Consider the following 19,898-nt stretch of genomic DNA (forward strand, 5'->3'; position numbering starts at 1 on the left):
CACTTTGCATGCTAAAATCTAGAGGGATTAAACTGCAGACCAAATGTTCATTAATCTTCCCATTGAAGCATTGCTGTCTGAAGTGTAGCCAGCTGGGTGATTATTAAATCTAGAGAAGGATTTAAGATTCAGAATGCATTTTGAAGCTTTTATGTGTATTATAACTTTTCTCTCAACACCATGAATTGATCACCCTTGTGAAAAATTAATCAAGGAAAATGTAGTGTTGTTTTTTGACACACAAAGATTACACTTTATAATGGGGGAGAGAAGGGAATGTATTTATGATAAAGGCTGACTTTTTAAGGAAGTTGTATTGGAATAAAAATATTTATAAGACTACAGTTGACAGCTAAATCCTACATGCCAATGGCTTGGTGTCTAGCAGCTCTGTATAACCTTTGTACCACTCTCCAGAATAGAAATGCATTATAATGAGTGATGAGATGGTAGTGCTGTAAGAGAAATGTCCAGGCAGATAATAATGCATTTGAAGTGTAAAACCAAAACAAACAATTCCCCAAGCACTCCCATTTTCATGATGCATTGTCCCTGCCTGCATTTGCACTCATATTCCTTATTCATGTCTTCCTCTTAAAACAGAAACACTTTGAAGTTCAGATTGTCTTTTGGGGGGCAAGGAGGCAACTTCTATAACACCAAATATGTTGCCATCACACAGCAAGTATTATCTATCCCATCAGCTTGCACTTAAACTTCACTATCTTGTTCCATCCTTTTTCTCCCCAAATCCTTGGAAGTCTTCTGTTTAGCCACTTTAGAAACTTCTAGAAAGCATTCGCACCACTTGCCTTGAGATGCTCTGTAAAACAGTCTGGACAGTGAATCTTTGTGAGCTTCTCTGTCTTCATTGTGGAGAGAAAGGTTCCTCCAGGGAGTGCTTCAGAGCAGAGCCTGCGTTAAGTACTCTGAGTTGTCCTCTGGATGAGTATGCTCTTTCCCAGCACATGGAAAGGGTGGGTGAGTTGCATAGCTAAACATGGGTTGTAGGACTGTTTGTCCTTATTCTCCTTGGAACAGTTCCTTTCTCTTAGTTCATAAGTAGAAATGGAGATACGATACTAAGACTTTTCATTTTTCTCTTTGCTGAGAGTTTAGACATTGCTAAGTTATGAACTAGATGGGGTTTTACTCCTTTAATCTTCTGGTTTGCATCTCTTCTTTATTTACTAGTCTCCAATCATACAGCTCTTGATGTTCACAGCAGTTTTTACCTTCTTTTCTCCTGTTCAGCCTATTTGTTCTTACTTCCATCATTTTAGTAAAGATGGGATTATTTTTTAAACACTCGTAGTGGATTATCCTAGCAGCTATTGGGTCATACAGGAGATGACAGGTGCAGGCAGCCTTTCTTTTTGGTTTTGGGATGGGAAGTATGCAGCTGTGGTTCTTCCTTGGAGGTCTTTCTCTCTGCCACTTCTGCACACTACATCTAATTCTCAAAAATACTGTTAAAAAGATGTCATCTTTCATGGGATGCAAAAGAAGTTTTTTCCTTAGATGGAAAGGGGCTGTGTTTTCCCTCATATGTATTGCTTCCTTAAATCCTGGGGATCATAGTAGGAGAAGGATGCTATATTAAAAGATAAGACGTCATCAGTAAGCCTTGCAAGTCTTAAGAGGGTCTACTCTTGTCTTTGTTTTCCAGTGACTATCCAAGTTTTGCAGTATTCATAGTGTGTCAGTTCTTTTCAAGTTTCCTTAGACCACAGAGTGAACTCAATGCTTTCTCCCCACCCAACAGCACCCGCCCCTTCCACCCCACCAAAAAATAAACCACCAAAACTAAATAGTACAGGGAAAGAAAGTGGCAGGTTAATTGCTTAAATTGTCAGTTTGCTGACACTTTTTCCGCTGCTGAAACAGAGACAGAAAAAAAGTAATGTTATGTGATAATGATTCAGGTGGCTTCAGCCCAATTTCTATTTGCTCATGCGCTTTTTGAGCATTAATCTGCACTGGCAGAATATATAAATTGGAAATGAGAAAGTGATCTTGATGAGTGAAAAAATACATTCTGAAACAGTGTCCTTCTCATTTTAAATGAAAGTATTTAGGGTGATGGTGAGGAAGTATTTAGGGTGATGGTGGGGAATAGGGACCAAAAGGATCTCAGCAGAGCTGAGATCAGTAGCCTATAGTCAGCTACTCTGACTATAGGCTGCCTGATATTACGTTTAAAAATAGAGATATAGTAGTATATTCATTCAAACTAAAAGCTATTAAACCATACTTAGGTGAAAATGGTTAATGCAGAAGAACATCAATGGTAATAGGGAAATGAAATAGCCAATTCTTTTCATCTCTGACAAAATGAGCCCAGTGCAATACCAGTAATGAAAACTGTCACTTACATAACTTCCACTTTTCAGTCAAGGGGAATAAAAATTAGAACCATGAGTGACTCTAGAGGAAAATTCAGTGAAGTGAAGGACTGTTTTCCCTTCCTTACTGTACTTGCCCATTTCACTTTTTTTCAAAGTTGATGCAAGAAATTGGATCTTATATTTAGAAAGATTGTATCATAAGAGATAAACACTATCATAAGAGGTAGAGTGCTGGGTTTTGTTGTATTTTGTACAGCATGAAATAAACACCAAAAAGTCAGCAAATTGAGGAGTTCCTTAGCAAGGCAAATGGAAATGTGGGTATTGGTTTTGAACAGCTGTGTGCTTTTCTCAAGTTTGGAGGTACCAAAGGAAGTAGTTATGCATAAACTAATCCTCATCTGTGATTGTGAAATAAATAAGTATGCTAACTAAATTTTTTTTCTAATCCTTTCGGCATGGCTGTGTTTGCTACTCATTATTTTTGTGTATGTATGTTTCCTTTTTGAAGTCTGTTTCTTTCAATCTTCAGTTTCCTCTTTCTTCTTTCTGCTTTATTATTTCTAGCTGCTTTTGTTGTCCTTCACCTTCTTCCCTCATAGTCAGGGGCAGACACCTTCCTTCTGGAATTTGCTGGAAAATGAATGGGACCAGTAATGCAGTAAAAGTAAGCCTTTTCTCAGTGGTATCTCCAAGGCATGCTGTGTTACATGTTCATGTTAACAACCTTTTTCTGGCTTATGGTGGCTAAAATAGATCCTTTGAAATTCTCAGCACCTGGAGCTTTCCATTGGTCCCCGAAGGGAGGAGTTCTGGTCAGGCAGGATCAGCATACTTGGGAGCAAGTTTTCAGCTCTTTTGTAAAGAGAGAAGAAACTCTGGAAGCAATGTGTTGATGAGCTCCTAAAGCTTGCTGAATTTCACTTTACTAATCAAGAAAATGCACTTTGGCAAAAAGAGGCTTTGCAAATGACTTCTTTGCCAAGTAGATGGTGATGGATGTAACAAAGGACAGTGAGCATGTTGGCAGCCTTACCCAGTAGAGGAAGGAGTTCTTTACCTGGTCAAGGAAAACCTCTGCTTTGTATCTCCACACTGAAATAGTTTCCTGTCTGCTTTAATTGCCATTGAATAGACTGGGAAAATAGCATAAGAACAGGTTGTTGGTAACTTGTCTGGCTTGGTGACAAGATAACCCCTGCATTTAACTTGCAAGCAAATATATGCGTGCTTCAAAGCATGAAACTCTTCTCCTTCCCTTTGGGGTTGTGTGTTGTTCAGTATAAAATACTTTCACTTGTGTTTACAGTCTGGATCAGTCAATACATTAAAAAGATAGATATTGAAAACATCTCATATCTAGTGTGGACTTTAGTTTTCTCTTGCTATGATGGTAATTAACATCTTCCCCTGGGCAGCCTGACAGCTGGAGTACCATTTCTGTTTTGGAACTATTGAACTTAATGATTTATTCTAGATCCACTCTGTGCAGTCTGTTCTTTCTCCTGTATCTGAAGGTCTTGAGAAGTACCTACAGAGATAATATGGCTTTTTTAGCACGAGAGTGCTGTTGGATGGAAAAGCCCAGGCCTGTACAAAAACTGCTCAGTCTCCAGTGACATTTACACATTTATTTCCACAGTTAAATAGGAATGATGAGTGGACCATATAGGTGTGATTTCAGACCTCACAGTGTTGTCTACAGAAGGCTTACAATATCCTAGCCAGGAGGAAAGCAATATGCAGAGGGAACAGTGCTTTCTGCCTAGCAGCGCATCAGATGCCTCAGTCCCATTATTGCACACAGAATTACTGAGCCTTCTTTTAAGAGCAGGCTGTTTCTTGTCTTTCAACAAACCAAGCAGCACAACATTTTGAAATATGCAGATCTATTTCTGCTGTCCTTTTACCTGTTTATCATCTAATTTCTCCCTGATGTAGACAACGGGAAGATGAGAAGTCATTTTTGTAATTGCTTGCTTGTAATTACCCTCATGCAGGGTCTAGCATGAAGTTACTCAAGCCTCATCTTTAGCGAAGAGGATTTGCCTCTTTCTGGCTGCCAGTGTTGAATATGTGGCTGTGGATCAGCCCGCACAGATCTTGAACCATGCGAACATCATTGCCTGTGTGAGCAAAGTCACTCAGGAGGGAAGTGGGACCACTTTGGAGTTGTACATCCAGGTGATGTTTGGAGAATAACTCCTCCAGAGTGCTGGTATCACCTGAGGGCCAATACCATGGTGCACAAAGTCCCTCAACACGCTTCAGACAGCCAGTGAACGTGGTGGAAGGGGAGACTGTACTTTTAAAGAGAAAATAGCAGGGGCTGTAGCAAGTAGAGCTATTGCTAAAGCAATCCACAACTACGCTCATATAGGCAACAGTATATAACTTGCTATATCTCACCAGGGTGCAAAAACTATTGCTGTTGTCAGCCTTGAAAGGAGGATAAATATGCTTGTTCCAAAAGGGCGTCTGGATAACTTTAATAAATGAATCCGGGAGAAAACACTGCTTCTGGGTGAAATAGTTCTGTGGATTTTTTATGGTGATTGTCACTGTAGCTCTGTTTGCTCTTGTGCCCAAGGCACGAACATTGCAGTACGAGTCTGTGAAATGTGTAGCCATCAGGAACAGAAACTTGAGAAGACATTGGGCAGTTGTTTGTGCCAATTTGAAAAAGGAGGCAAAGAAACAAATCCCAGTGCACAATGTTATGTGGTATGCTTATTGGCATGTAAGCCTAGAGAAGTAGCACACATTTTAATTTGCAAGAGTTTGGGTTTTGGTGTTTTTTTTACAGATAGCTGGTTGCTAAGCTGTAGGAAATGTCCAATGTGCAGCTATGATACTGCCAAAAAGAGTTGAAGAAAACAAAGTATACCTTCTAAAGATTTGAGCTTGTGATGGTTTCTGAACCATTACTCTTGATAAGAAGAAATCATAGCTTAATATACTCTAGAAGGGTAGTAGACATGATATTAAAAAAAAAGAGATAAAAATATTATATGAAGGTTCTGCCTCTTCAGATGATGATGGTTTATTACTTTAAATTTTATTTCCTTTTCTCACCTTAATGTAAGGTGATGTTTTAAGGAGGGTTTGAAAACAAACAAAAAAACCTGCTCTTAACCAAAATTTAAGATTTTTTTTATTTTGGCATTCTTCTCCCCCCTGAATTAGAGAAAATTGTACAGTGTAGTATACTTTTAGGAGAAGAAACCTGTGATTAACAAAATCATGACAGAAATAATTAACTAGAGAAATAGAAGCTTATTAGTGTGATCTCTTAAAATTTTATTATCTTTTGCTTTTACCTGAAGGTAAGGACTCTGTTCTGAAGACTTACACAGATAAAGAAAATTGGCCCTTTAACTCTGATAATTTCATTGAAAAAAAAAAATCCAAATAGAGCCTGGAGGATATTTCTAGGGGGTAAAAGGGAATGAGGGAGGAAGAAGACCTGCAAGCCAGTCTTATAATTTATTTTTTTTTCTAAATATGTGAAAAATACTTCTGTTTTCAAAATACTGAGCAAATCTCAGTAAGTAGCTCAATTTCCACTCATGTTCAGCAGCTGATAGTTATTAAAATGCATGGGTAACTATTAGTCTCTTCTTAGAATATAAATGCTGTTTTAATGTCTAATGCAGTAATTTTATTCAACTAGCATAAAAATAATTAATATGTACTATTAGATGTACAAAGTTACTGCATAAGCTATTTATTTTTCGCTGAAAATGATCTTGTTCTTGTAGTCTGTGTAGTTGATGAAACTAAACCTAATCTAAACATCAGCTTCATGATTTTTGGGCTGTTTTTTATATTTCTTTCCAGACTCTCATAAGTGCAGTGAGAACATAATATCTGAAACAATGGGGTTTTTTTCCTGCAGTTCCAGGAAACAGTGTTGGTTATAATATATGTTATTTGCTACTAGGCATAAGCCTTTGTTCCTAAATGCGTAGTTGTGGAAGCTATTCTCCAAACTGTCAGAAATTTTTTGCACCTTCATCAAACTAGCCCTAATTCTTGATGTGATGCATTGTGTGGTTTCAGAATACAGTAGAACTACTGAGGGCGGTGTGAGCTGGTCCCAGAGAACATTGCTCATGCTAATGACTGAAATGGGGAATATTTTTATTCCTGTGGAACAGGAAGGACTAAGATGTGGGTGAGAGCTGTTGGCTGCGATGAGAGTTGCTAATGAGCTTTTGTATGAGAGGCTTTGAGGAGGTGCCGCAGTAGCAGCAAAGGTGCTATTCAATATCACACAGTAAATGTCCTATGCTTTGTTTTGCATCAAGTAATGCTTCTAGCAGAGCATGATGATGCATGTCACATCAAATTTTTAAGAAAGAAACTTATTTCAATTCCTTTTAGTTTCTAGAAAGAGAATTATTGTCTTTTGCAGAAATTTGAGAGCTCAGTTAAGCCCTGAAAATTGCTGGCCATTTTAAAAAATTTATTCTGTGTGTCAAACTCAAGAGTTCTGGTAACTATAAGAAGCACATCAGGAGCTTGAGTGGAGAACACATTGGAAAAGCACATCAGAAACCTGAAAAGCATTCACAAATTTGAGTGTTACTTGGACCTCCGTCAAAGTCCTTTTTGTCCTTGTTCAGTCTTTATCAAAGAGGTACTTCTATTAATTTATATATTTTAATTTTAATTGACAATTTCCAATAAGATGTAGTTGCCATTAATCTTAATATAGTTGTAGCTTTGTTTCAAGCAAGCTTAAAGTAAAATAAAACTAAAAAAAAAAAAAAACAAACCAAAAAAATACCCTTTAATACAAGAACAATTCCTTAAGGGCAAAATGCTGCCCTCTGTAGTTGTATATCTGTGTCTGGTTGATAGGGTTCTCCTGAAAAAATTCTCCAAAGAGAAGTATCTGTAAGCCTTATCTGACAACCTTTTTTCTTAGTTTTATGGAAAAGTTCAGGTTTAACATTAGTGTGTTTTAAGGATGCCCCAAGTGTCAGTTGCAGTACATTGGCATGAATAAATACATTGGAGATCTAGATAACTAACTAGCTGGCTCCTCAGTATTTGTGAGCTGGTGTCAGAGAGACAGTGTTTGGCCCTCGTATAGCAATACATTTATAATTTCTGTGTGGAATATGGTTTGAAAGCTCTGGAAACGCTTGAAAGCTGGAATGTGTGATGTTGTCAGAGGCTGAACTTTCCTTACATGCCTTACAATGAAATTTGCTCTTTTTTTTTTCCTGAGAGAAAGAGAGATTAAACTAAACTTTAGAAGTTTATGTGGAGGCCTTGATGTTCAGTGAATGTAGGATTAAAGTATTGTATAATAAGTAACAATGACAAGCAGATGAAATTGGGGCAGATGTTATCTTGGGGACAGTGCATCGATCCCCACCTTCACCAAATCTTTTTAGTCTTATTTCTCTACACTGAGCACAGGAGATTGACATGGCAGCAGCACAAAACACAGGAATGGGAAGTGTATCCCACCTGCCCAAGGAGGATCCCACCAGCTAAAGAGCATTAATGCCATCGCTGGTGGCAGTAATATGGTGAAGCAACACAAGTCCAAGCAGACTGAGCCTCTGTGACAAGCTCCAGCTCCAACTGGGAAGAATGCCCTTGAAGTGCCCTTAAAGTTCTTCATGAACAGGATGTGACTGGGGCTTGGAGAAGAGACCAAATCCTTCCAGTGGTTATACTTTGCAGTCTTGATGGTGCCCTGTCTGCTTTGATGATAAGCGTCTGCACTGGGAGTTGCCTGCCTAAGCATTTTGTTCCAGGCGGAGAAGAGGACCATGTGGGAGTCAGCACCCAGTGGAGCCTTTGGAAGAACTTCACCATTAAAGAATGTGTCTGGATTGGTGGTGCTACCCAAATGACCATGCTGCAGTGCTTGCAGCTCCTTAGCAACTTCAGGAGGCCAACAGAAACAGAGACCTGGATAGTCCTCATTAGGAGGAGATAGTGTACTTTCACAAGCAAAATAAAGCATGCAGCATCAATTGGAGCGATTCATGCAATCACTTGCACATGTAGGTAATGAAGCATTTCCTATGGTCTGCATCAGTGCAGAAGATACTGTTATAGCTGTGATAGGTAGTCTGGAAGACAAGGACATTTTATGCTTAAGTCAGGATGGCACACAAGTAATCATAGCAATAGAAGTAGGAAGCTACCACAGCTCCTGGGTGAACCATTATTTGAGGCCCTCTCTGTGTGTAAGGGCTGTGGTGTTTTATTCCACCTTGTCACGAGTGGGTGATTTAGATCGCTTAAAGAACCACTGTCAAAGGTATTAGCAAAAGTGGTTTTAACATGACATTGTAAAAGTGCTACTTAACAAAGTGCGATGGCAAGGTTCACTCTGTTACTGTACGGCACAATCATTTGAGCATTGATTCAAAACTACCAAGGCACAAATCGAAGTTACCAACGCACAAATTAAAGTTGCCAAGACAAAAATCAAAGTTTCCGTACTAGAAGGTTATGTGCGATATCGGTCGCTTACCAAAGATCTGCCATTGGTAAAACATCTCTCTGCCTCGAGGAGCAACCCTGAGAAGTGTCCCAGCTCAAGGGGAGATCACCACCACGCAGCCAGGCTGCGTAGCCGGGACAGCTCAAAGAAGGCTCACTTAAGCTGTCATATTTATGGAATAAAGCGGTTGGCTTGTAGTCAAATTATATGCGATGGGAAAGGTATGCATGAGACTCCTTGTACCCACGACTTTCTTTGTTCCTTGATAAATGAGTCTTGGAAAAGCCACCCAGTATTCCTGTGTTAATCGCATTATGGTTGTTCCAAGCTCATATGCCTCGACGCTCACTGTGCCACTCTGCTCCTTTGTGGGTTTTTAGAGAACAGATTGGAACCAGAGAAGTTCTTGGCTCGGCTACGGCTCAGGCCTTTCCCTCCTTTGGAGCCTGTACCAAACTACTGCTAGTTTGGTTAAGGAGTCGAGTGCATCCCTCACACACCTGTTGCTGTGCTGGAACATGCAGGACACCAAGAGCTTGGATCCAGTAATGCCAGAATTTAACAGAAGTTAGAAGAGCTATGAGGCAGCTTGAACTATGTGTTGTAAAGAAAGGTGATAAGGAAGCTGATTCAGATGATGTCTAGTATGTTTAGGAAGTTTACCGTCCCAGAGACGTAGTGTGCATTTTGAGCTGCAGCCATCGTTTCCATGAGAGATGCATTGAGCCCTGGCTGTTGAGACATAGGACATGTCTAGAGTGTAAATGTGATCTCCTCAAAGCTAGAGGAGCAACAGTGACTGTCAAAAATGAAGAAGAATCTCTAGCTGCTCTTGCGGCAAATGAAGTTTCCAGTGCTGCTTTGCTTGATGACGAGGAGACTGTTGGTGCAGTTGTACTACTAGGAGGTGTACAAGGGCCAGATGAGTAAGGAGTTTCCTTTTCAGAGGCTGAGAAATCATTCTTGTGGTCCCTCTGCCCTTCTCAGTACCCTTTTGAATTTTAAAAGAGCAAACAAAGTTTTGCTTAAGCAAAATCCTGTGTTACCACACAAAACTTGTACTCCAAACATAAGTAGTGAGTCATAGCTGAATTCAGCTTGACTCCAAAATGGATAATGGATGAACATGACTGATTGCAATGCTTTTCTCTGTGTGCGTGTATACACACATGCGTTACACAGACACATATGTATTTTTATATATATGTACACACCCCTCCTTATATTCCCTGAAACTAAATTTTCAGTTTTCACGTGGTTAATAAGAAGGCAATTTTATGTTAAAAAGAGTGTTCCATTATAACTTACTACCTACAAATCCAGGGATTTTTATTTTGTAGCACTGGATATACCACATATGTGAGTAGTGTTCTGCAAGAGATTTGTATTGTAGACACAACATTTTTGTAATTAAAAACATGGAGTGTTACTTTCTGTGTTTTACTTTGGAAGAGAATGTTAGTAAGTGAGATTTTGGTTAAAAATCCTAATGTATATATATTTTTCCCTTTTGAGGTAATGTACTGTTTAGAACACAGTTTTTGTTTGCTTGTTTTTGCAGTCCTTTGTTTCAAAAGTGGGGAGGGCTTAGATCATAAATTTTCTCTCTCTCGAATCCTTTTTCAAAGTTTTCTGCCAGACAATAAAAGAGCTTGTAAAATAATTTGGTCAGTGCAAGCTTAGTGTGTTGCCAGTTGGTGCTGCGCCTAGAGCTGAGTTGGGCTCTGCTAGAACTGATACATAAGCAAGTAGCTGAAAGTTCGTGTTTTACTGGTATGCGTAGCAGAATTGCATAATGTTATTTTTTATTAATAACACCACTTATACAAACAAACTGGTGGAAGCATTACAGATATTTGTAACTAATGTGTTGGGGTTTTTTTCTTCCAGACTGGCTAAAAAAGTGACCTTAATAGAAAATTCTATCAGTATGTGTCTTTCAAATGGAATAAAACACACATAGAAGTTTGTAATGCATGGCCTAGTGGGCCTCATATTTAATCCGCTTACAAAGAAAAGGCAAAGGTTATCTGCAGTTGAGTTTATGCAAACTCTTTTGCATATTGCTTATGTTTTTTTCTAAGCTTTATGGTAGAGAATAAGATTATCATGTTTGTGTTGCCTGCATCCATAATTAGTTAAATTTGGTATGATGTTCGATAAACAGAAATGTTATTCAAGGGTTATGTGCTAGAAGATGTAAAAGCACTTCTTTGTTTAATATTTCCAATATTTTCACAGGTTGTAGGCACTGCTAAATGGTGATTTTTTTCATCTTTAAACAGAAATATACTTTTAATGTAACTATCTAGTGCTAAAAACTATTTTAAATTAAGCTTTTTACTAGTATTTGCAACATGAAATTGCATATGTATAATGATTGGAAAAAAGTGAATGTAAACCATATTTCAGTAGATAGATGCAAATGATAATGGTTTCTGTAATTATAAGGGAAGAAGAAATTGAGGATTTTATTTTTTTTTAAATGCCTTACCTGATCAGCTTTGAATGGTTATGATATGAGGAGAACTTTATCCATCAAAGACTGTAGTTATGGCTCAGTCCAAGAGTATTTAGAAGGGCTCTAAATAATGTGAATTGAAAAAGTTCCTCAAAATGTATATATTGAGCCCATCAAAACCGGTCTTTTAACTATCTGTCTTTTCCTGAATGTATTGTATGTGTTAATAGAGCATTTCTTTTTTGTGTTTGATACTTTGTTAGCAGTGGGTAACATGAGCTGATGTTGACTTAGATTCAAGGAACCAGCAATGATATTCAAATGCTGACTGACAAAAAGCATTACTCCAGGATTTCTTTGTGGAAGTCCAGAAAATGTTGGTAGAAAGAGGAAATACTTCATTAAAAACTTTGACTCTTGTCAAGTTATTTCTAAATAATACAAGGATTTCCAAATGAACATGGCTGATCTGCCAAATCAATTCTGCAATCCCTATAGAAATAGATTTCTTTGTCCACACAATAACTTTTTCTGGTATTTTATGATTTACATTCAACCCACTAATATTTTTTTCTGTCCGGTTCCCCCCTAGTGTTGAGAGACTTGAGATAACATTTTAACAATGGAGGCTTTTGAATGATTATTGAACAAGAACTAAGTCTAATGATATGACAACCCAAATACAGGAATAAAGGGAAGAAGAGCTGACAATTTAGTGAATTAATCAGTATTTTGCTTTAAAGATAGATATCATCAAAAATATTTTCGCTAATGGGGATGATTGGGCTGCACATACAATCCATGTTGGAGAAAAAGTGTCAGACTACATTAAGACCGCTACAAAAGCTTTTATATTTCATTGTAAAAATGAATGCTGCCAAGAAAGTACCACCGGTGGCATAAAGCATGTATGTAACCCTAGGCTCTGGACCCACAGATACTCAGCCAGATGAGCTTTCTGGAACAATGGTGGAAACAATAACTCCATTGGCATGAAACTAGTGCCATGCCATTCTCACTGTAGTAGCGATTCCCATAAACTTCTATTTAGAATTTAAAAAAAAAAGCAGCCATAAAATGGTTCAGAAAAGCTTTGAAACTGAGGAGACAAATCTCAATAAATATAACTGAAGCAAAGGATTTTGTGTTTAACATGAAATGTACCATATGTCTTTCAGGAGCAGGAATAACGAGACTTTTAACAGCTTTTTAATGCATCTTACTGTGTCAAATTTGAGGCACGTAAGGTACACTCCTCACTGAATTTCCATTCTGTTACAGTTTTCTGTTGGAAACAAAGTCTTGAAAATGGAGTCTTTCTGTTCAAATGTTATTACTACTTTTTAATTATCTCAAATACAAGTATTTTAAAGATGAGATTACATATTTTTCCCTCAGGAAAAATTTTGGTAAATTGCCACTCAAAAAGGAGTAGTACAGTAAGAGCTTTAGGTCCAATGGATTCCTTTTCAGAACCAAGTATGTACTTTTCGTTCTCTGTTATTCATACCTTGGGTTTATATTTTGAGTAATTTCCTTTAATATCCACCCTATCTTTTGCAAAATAATTATCTTGGAACAATTTTTGAAAATTTAATAAAAATACAGTTTGTGAAAATAAATTTTGAATTAGTCTGGTTGATAAGTCAAGGGAAGTGCTAGCAGCTTTTCAGCCCCTGCATTCTGGATTAATTGTTTTGAATAATACTACTGAAAGAAGCTAACGAAAGGTGAATAATATTCTGATGATCTTAAGGTGTGTGTTTTGCAGATTTTTTTTTCTTTTTTTAAGACTTATTCAGTTATATTAGCAATACATAGGGTTGTGTAATCTTGGATAAACCTGAGATTATGGAGGGGAAGAGCCTATAAATATTCTTAATTTCACTCTTTCTTCTGCATCTGCTTTCTCTCATTGGGTATGCAAAATAATGTTATGGAAGATTTAATGTTTATGAACAGTACAAAGTAGCTGAAGTTAGTCTGAAGTCATCTTTTTTAAAATATTTTTTTTTCCTATTTGCTTTCCAGTGAAGCTGTTGGAGGAATGAATCAAATGTAATTGCAGACTGTTAAAACAAGGAAAGGCTTAATATCCTTGTACCTGTTTATGTTGCTAAGTTTTATTGCTGAGTAGAAGTTATGATTATTGTTTATTTTGAAATGAGATTCAATATTTGTGTAGCATTTTGAGGAAATTAATATCAGCATTAATTGACAGTAACCATGTCAGCTCCCGTTATGATACCGATAAGAACTTAATCTTGGATACTTACGTTTCCAAGAAAGGAAATCCATCATGGTACCGTTAGAGCATAAAATGTCATTAGCAGATATTGGTGATGGTTTTTTTGAGTAATCTGTTTGAGCAAGTACTTTTAGGCTTGATCTGCAGCCTTCGGTATAATATCAGTTCGGGTATCTGTTGAAAGATATATTTTTTAAGTAACTGCATTTTAAAATATGTTATGGGGAAACATGTATCAACTATCACTGGAACTTTTAGAATATGTTTTTCTTGATCTGCTTCCACCTGCGTACTCCTTTCTGCTCAGCTTTTTAGCTCCTCTCCTACTCCTCTGTTTTGTATTTTCCAGGGGAAGCACAGTAGTATTTTAGGTTGGTTGGTAGGTGCACCATCTTCCAACATTTGATGGCACGTGGAGTCAGAGCTCTGCTGTGCTATCATCTCCATTCACTGCATTTTCATAGCTCTTGGTGACTAAGATGCCTATCTGAAAATGCATAGTTAACTCATCTTCCACCTCGTAGTATCTGATTGAAGAGAGCAAGCAGTCAGAAAGGTGATGGATCGGAAATCTGTTTAGACTGTGTGGTATCACGTCAGTGCTTTGCATTTCAGCTGTGCGTGGGGTGTTGGTGCGGCACCCAGGCAGTCCCCCAGCAGCCAAGCCTTGCAGGGTGGAGGGCCTCAACCCATCTCCCCCTCCTGCAGGAAACCAGGAGGTTCTCCACGAGTTATCCATTCAACGGCATGATGCAGTTCATCCCTTGTCCAAGGCACACCTCAGTTGTTTACGTGGCTGATCGTGCTGCAGCGGTCATCTTTTTGGTGGTTGCATTGTGTAGAGGAATGGTTTCATGAGACTTGCTACTAGAAATGAGCTGGCCGCACACAGTGGCTGGAAAGATCAACCTTGCCAAGGCCTGTTTTAGAAGAGATGAATGCAACCGTCCTTGAACAATGAAAAGTTCTTACAGAATGCTGATGCTGATTTAATTGGTTTGTGGTTGTAGTTTGCCTTGTCATATCTTAGAGTCTGTGTACTTGGGAGTGGACAAAAAACTTTGTGTTTGTTTTTGTTTGTGTTTTTTACACAGAGAATCCTATGCTGTGTCTCCAGTATTGTATGTACAGTATTAGAACCAGTTCTGTATCTTTGAGTCTTTCTTCTCTCTATTGTTAATATTGATTGTAGTATTTCTCTAGTATTTTTTTTTTCCCTGGGTTTCTGTCTCATCTTCCATGAGCTTCTTGGCTGGCTTAAAGATCATATTTTAACTCATACTCCCGAGTTTTGAGGCAGTGTAGCTTATCCATGAGTTACTTGCAAGTAACTTTAGACTTCTGTGGTTTTCATGGAGAAAAGATTAATTAAATCTTGCAGGTAAGTTTTAAATTAGCTGCTGTTAATTCAAACTTCATTTTAGTTTAGCTATTGTAAATTTATGCATAAATACTTTAAAAGCTACTTAGTTTAAGTACTTATTCAATGCAGAAACTTACTTTTTCAACATGGTCACTTGTTTCCTTATGAAAAATATAGCAAACTTGGCCTGTATAACTCTTACTTATAAAGCCATCTTACATAGAAGCAAAGTCTTGGCTTGTAATCCCTTTATAAAGGATTGGCTTCTGTTTGTGTCCATGCCTAACTTTTTCTGTTTCTTTTTTTCTCTTCTTTTATTTTAAAAGGTATTTCTCAAGAGTGACCGGGTTGCAAGAATGGTCCACAGTGGAGGATGTTCTGCAAATGACTTTAGAGATGTTTTTAAGAAAAACATAGAAAAGAGAGTCCGAAGTTTGCCGGAAATCGATGGATTAAGCAAAGAGACAGTGTTAAGTTCTTGGCTCGCCAAATACGATGCCATATACAGGGGAGAAGAGGACTTTTGCAAACAGCCGAATAGAATGGCCTTAAGTGCTGTATCGGAGCTGATTCTGAGCAAGGAACAGCTTTATGAAATGTTTCAGCAGATTCTAGGGATCAAAAAATTGGAACACCAGTTGATTTATAATGCCTGCCAAGTAAGTATTGGTGTCACTCGGTTCTGTTGTGTCCAAAATATCTCCCCCCTGCCAACAGGTCAAGTGCTTCCTCCCTGTGTGTAGAAGCCTTCAGTTTTAAGTATATCTCCATAGTCCAAGGAGATTAAACCCCTCAGAAAGGAATCTTTGCATCACTTGGTCGCTGGAGAGCATTGGGAAAAAGGGTATGCCAGAGTATATGGTGCTTATGCTACAGGCATCTCCTGAGACCTTTTACAGTGTCACGGCTCCAGTGATTTGGGTGATTCTGCAGCATGTTCCATGGTCCATATGCCTGCATACCCTCATATAAATTACATATGTATGTACATACATTTGTGTATGTGTGTGTACATCTTTAAGAGAAATTTACTGCCATAAATTGATAGATGACAGGTGATTGAATTCAGGATGCTCTTGGCCATCCAGTGTCTAGAAGGTCAGTATGTTAGAACTCAATGTGCTTCATTTCAAACACCGTCTATGAAGCTAATTTACACATTTTTACTTTGTTGTTTTGTTGGATAAAAGTGATGTTCCCCAGAAATTACTGAGGCCAAGACAAACAGTCTATTTGGGAATCATATTTGGATTTATATGTGTAATCTATCACTAATGAGTAGTGTAAAGGTATGTAAAAATATTTTATCTGGCCAGTCTTCATAGTGATGCAACTATAAATTAGCAATTACCTGAGGAGGAAAAACCTGAAAAAAGTGAGGTATTTTTGAAAGTCTCGCAACTGACCAGTGTGGATGTAGCATTTAAACTGAGCTCACACAGCTTTCTACACTGTCTATAAAATAGTACACCAGACCACAGCTAAGCTGGTTTTTGTATATTATGCTGAAGGTTGGCTTGTAGTTATGGGCCATCTTAATATGGGAACAAATGAGGAATCTTGGACGTTATTGCTTACTTCATTTATGGATTAGTGTGGCGTGAAATCATGCAACTGTTCTATGATTGAAACATCTGTGGTGTTTAATGCTTCTCAGGGTCATAGATCCAACTTTCATAATGAGAAAGTGTAATATTTTTTTCTGCATCAAATATGAGGGCTTCCTGCTTTCACTGTGAGCTGTTTAATGACAGGCTGGAAGGAGACTTCTGAATGAGCAGTGTTTCAAATGGAGATAGAAAATATTACTTCTTTTTTTCCTCTTTGCCCCATCTTTTTCCTTTTGCCTCTTAATTCACATACATGTAAATCATGAAGCTAACCTCTGGGATATGCAGGTTGGTAACAAGATGAAGCAGCACTGAAATCTTGGGGGACAATCCTGCTTATTTGGGGGTTTATATGCAATAGAACATAGAGGCATGGAATAATTCAGTTTGGAAAAGACCTCAGGAGGTCATTCAGTCCAAACGCCGCCTCAAAGCAGGGTCAACTGTGAGGACAGAGGAGCTTACTGAGGCCTTTAACCAGTCAGGTCTTAAAACTTTCAGGAATGGAGATAGACTGCGCAAACTCTCTGGGCAACGTGTCCCAATACCTGAAAACATGAAAAAATACCCCAAAAGTAGATAACCTGTTACTTATAGTAGAAACTCTGTATTGATTCCTCCCTCCTCTGGTGTCTGATGATTGCTGGATCTTACTTTATACATCACAGTGAACGGTCAAAATCTGCTATTAGTCTGTGTTGTGCTAGAGGAACACAAACAAATGTGACTGTAGAACTTTGAACAATTAAACAAAAAAAACTGTTCCCTTAGTCTAGAAGCGCTTCTGATGATACAGTCCACTAGGTTCTTGTATCTGTATACTCGAAGGCTTCTTTATTTTGGTTCTTCATTGCAGGGAAGTTGATGGAACAAAACTGGTTGGCAAATATCAACAATTTTCTGTCTGTTCTTGGTTCATAACCTACAGAGACTGAAACATTGCAGTGAGTCATTTTTGTCTTCTACCATGGTAGAATTTTGAGCATGGGATGATTTTCTTTTCTATGTTTTGAATTGCAAATTAAAGAGGAAGTAATCTTGTGGTAGGTAGGAAGGGAGAAAGACTGACTGATTATCCTGGTGTGTGCAAAGATGACTCAGTGGGATTAAGAGAAGACTCTTCTCTTGCTCTTGCTGGTTTTGAGCACTGAAGGTTGTAAAATCTCCTGTGCAGGTCTCCAAAGTACATGTTGTTTACCCTGAACTCATATAAGTTATCGGAGGATGGGAAGAAAGGGAGACTTACTTCTTTGGGAACAGATATTGGAGCACCTATGTATTTGAAGCTGGGAAGAAGCGAGAGGGAAAGGCTTCAAGCCTATACCCGTCTTGTTTGGAGTTCTAGCTTTCTGAAGATTTTAGTTTTCCAAGGCAAGAATGAGATTACTTTGCTAAAGCAAAAACTTTCATTATGTACTCCAGCAGAGTTGCTACCAACCATAAATTTCATATCCCGTTCCTGTGGTCCAGTCATGCACATAATACACCAAAGGTATGAGAAGTCTGTTGCAAAGAAAAAGACAACAATCGTAGCCTTCCCAGGAAGTGTATTGCAGACAGCAACCAGTCTCTGATAATGTAATGTCTTTTCTCCTCTGGCGAAATCCCTTATTTCTCATTATAGTTTTAATAAACATTTTAGTTCAGGCTGTATCTTATTCCTTTCTGTTGACAGTGTATTTATAGAAGATGAGATGAAGTTAGACTCGGATTTCAGTCAGCACCAGCAGTTTCCATTCTGCCCTGGAAGCCTCTATCTGTCTTTGTATGAAAATGCTCACTTTCATTTCCCTTTGCCGCTGTTTAGAATACTAGAGACTTGCAGATAATGATAATCAATAGTGTCTGGGAGCAGTAAGATAAGTGAAAATCCAAACAGATGTTAAAATTGTATTTTTGATAGAGATTTTGATGAGTTGGCTTCTAGCCTGTGCTTCTAGCAGAGAATCAGATATATGAAATTCTGTATATTTTGCAGCTCTGAGAAACAGGTGCCCTTAACAGCAAATTTGTACAGTAATAATTTGTGCAGAAAACTCTGTCTTCCCCCCCCCCCCCCCCCTTTTTTTGTTCCTCCCAGCCCTTTGGAAATAGGAAACAGAAAAATGTCTTACAGTGTCGATGATAAGAGTAAATTACTCTGTACCTCCAGGGGTGCTAAGCAGACAAGGATGCTATTTTAACAGTAGGAGGTATTGTCTGCCAGCCTCCTCCTTGTGACTTTCTCTGCCTTTAGAAACTTTTTATTGGTTTTCAGCAGCTTTTTCTCCCCAGCCTGTTCTAAATGGAGTGTTCCCTTCAACTCTTAAAACCTTGGTATCTTGCAGCAGCTCATCAGACAATTCTGCTAGGGTCCACACAGGTTGCCAGTCTCCACCTTTTGTGTGATAGCAGTGAGAAACAGTGTTCATTCAATCAGCACAAGAACTTAATAAAAAATAAAGTGAATAGTAATAGGACAGGTCTCTCAAATTGCCAGACGCAGTCCCCATAGCTATGACAATTTTATGCATTTTTCTTTGAAGAATAACTTTTTGTCACAGTCTTTTAACATAGACTAAATGCCTAAGCTTGTCCTTAGGTAGTGAACATTAACAGGACGTTCACATTAGGATGTTGAAGACATCTTCTATGGTCTCGTTCTCAACTTTACAATTTAGAGCAAGGCCAGCAACTGCTGCCAACCACCTGTATCTCTTTGTGATTAAAAGATTCAGTTTTGTAAGTGCTAACATTTTCACCTGATTTTTATTTACACTGTGTTGCCTTGAGCTGTATTTTATGATAAGAAATGATTGCCAGTTAGCTGGGCCTTAATGACCTCCTTGACTTGCTTTTGAGATGCCTGGCCACAGTGTGTTGTTATGGTTTCTTTGATTTATAGAGATCAAACATGATATAGTCTTCTTTCTTTTTTTTTTTTTTTAATTATTCACTGATGTAGAGGATAACTTTGATGCAGAAAGTCAAACTGAAAGTCAAACTCAAACTGATGTGTGGTCATGCACTATTACTACACCACTTCACCAGCACCAGAATTTCTGTACCAGGTAAATCAACTGCACACAGAGTTTATTTTGAAAGTACCTTTAGAAGGTTGATTTTTTTGGCTGATCTAAACCCCTTGTCTTGGGTGTGGGGAGGAGAGAACAACACTGATTTTCATAATGAAAGAATTCTTGCAAGTCACATTTTCTTTTCTGACAAGTAATAAATAATTTTGGGAATAATGTAACAGTTTTTAGGAAGAATTATTTGCTAAGTCTTCTACTGTCAGCTTCTTGGGAGTCAACTACAAACTAATTCTTCTGGAAATAGCTTTAGATGGTACTTTGGTGCAAGATATAATTTTCTGTTTAAAAGCCTTGTACTGCATCTGCTTCACATCCTTTA

At 38.1% G+C, this 19,898-nt stretch overlaps 1 protein-coding gene across 8 annotated transcripts in view; it reads left to right on the forward strand.

Annotated features, from left to right (window-relative positions):
• The window catches only part of CADPS2 (calcium dependent secretion activator 2), a 323,617-nt gene that overhangs the window by 90,425 nt on the left and 213,294 nt on the right, over positions 1-19,898 (forward strand). For all 8 annotated transcript variants that reach the window (XM_069802016.1, XM_069802017.1, XM_069802018.1 and 5 more), the window contains exon 3: positions 15,222-15,554. In XM_069802016.1, the coding sequence (XP_069658117.1) occupies positions 15,222-15,554 (333 nt within the window). The remainder of the gene's footprint in view (positions 1-15,221; positions 15,555-19,898) is intronic.

The sequence above is a fragment of the Haliaeetus albicilla genome, chromosome 14, assembly GCF_947461875.1.
Source record: "Haliaeetus albicilla chromosome 14, bHalAlb1.1, whole genome shotgun sequence".
NCBI classification, from domain to species: Eukaryota; Metazoa; Chordata; class Aves; order Accipitriformes; family Accipitridae; genus Haliaeetus; species Haliaeetus albicilla.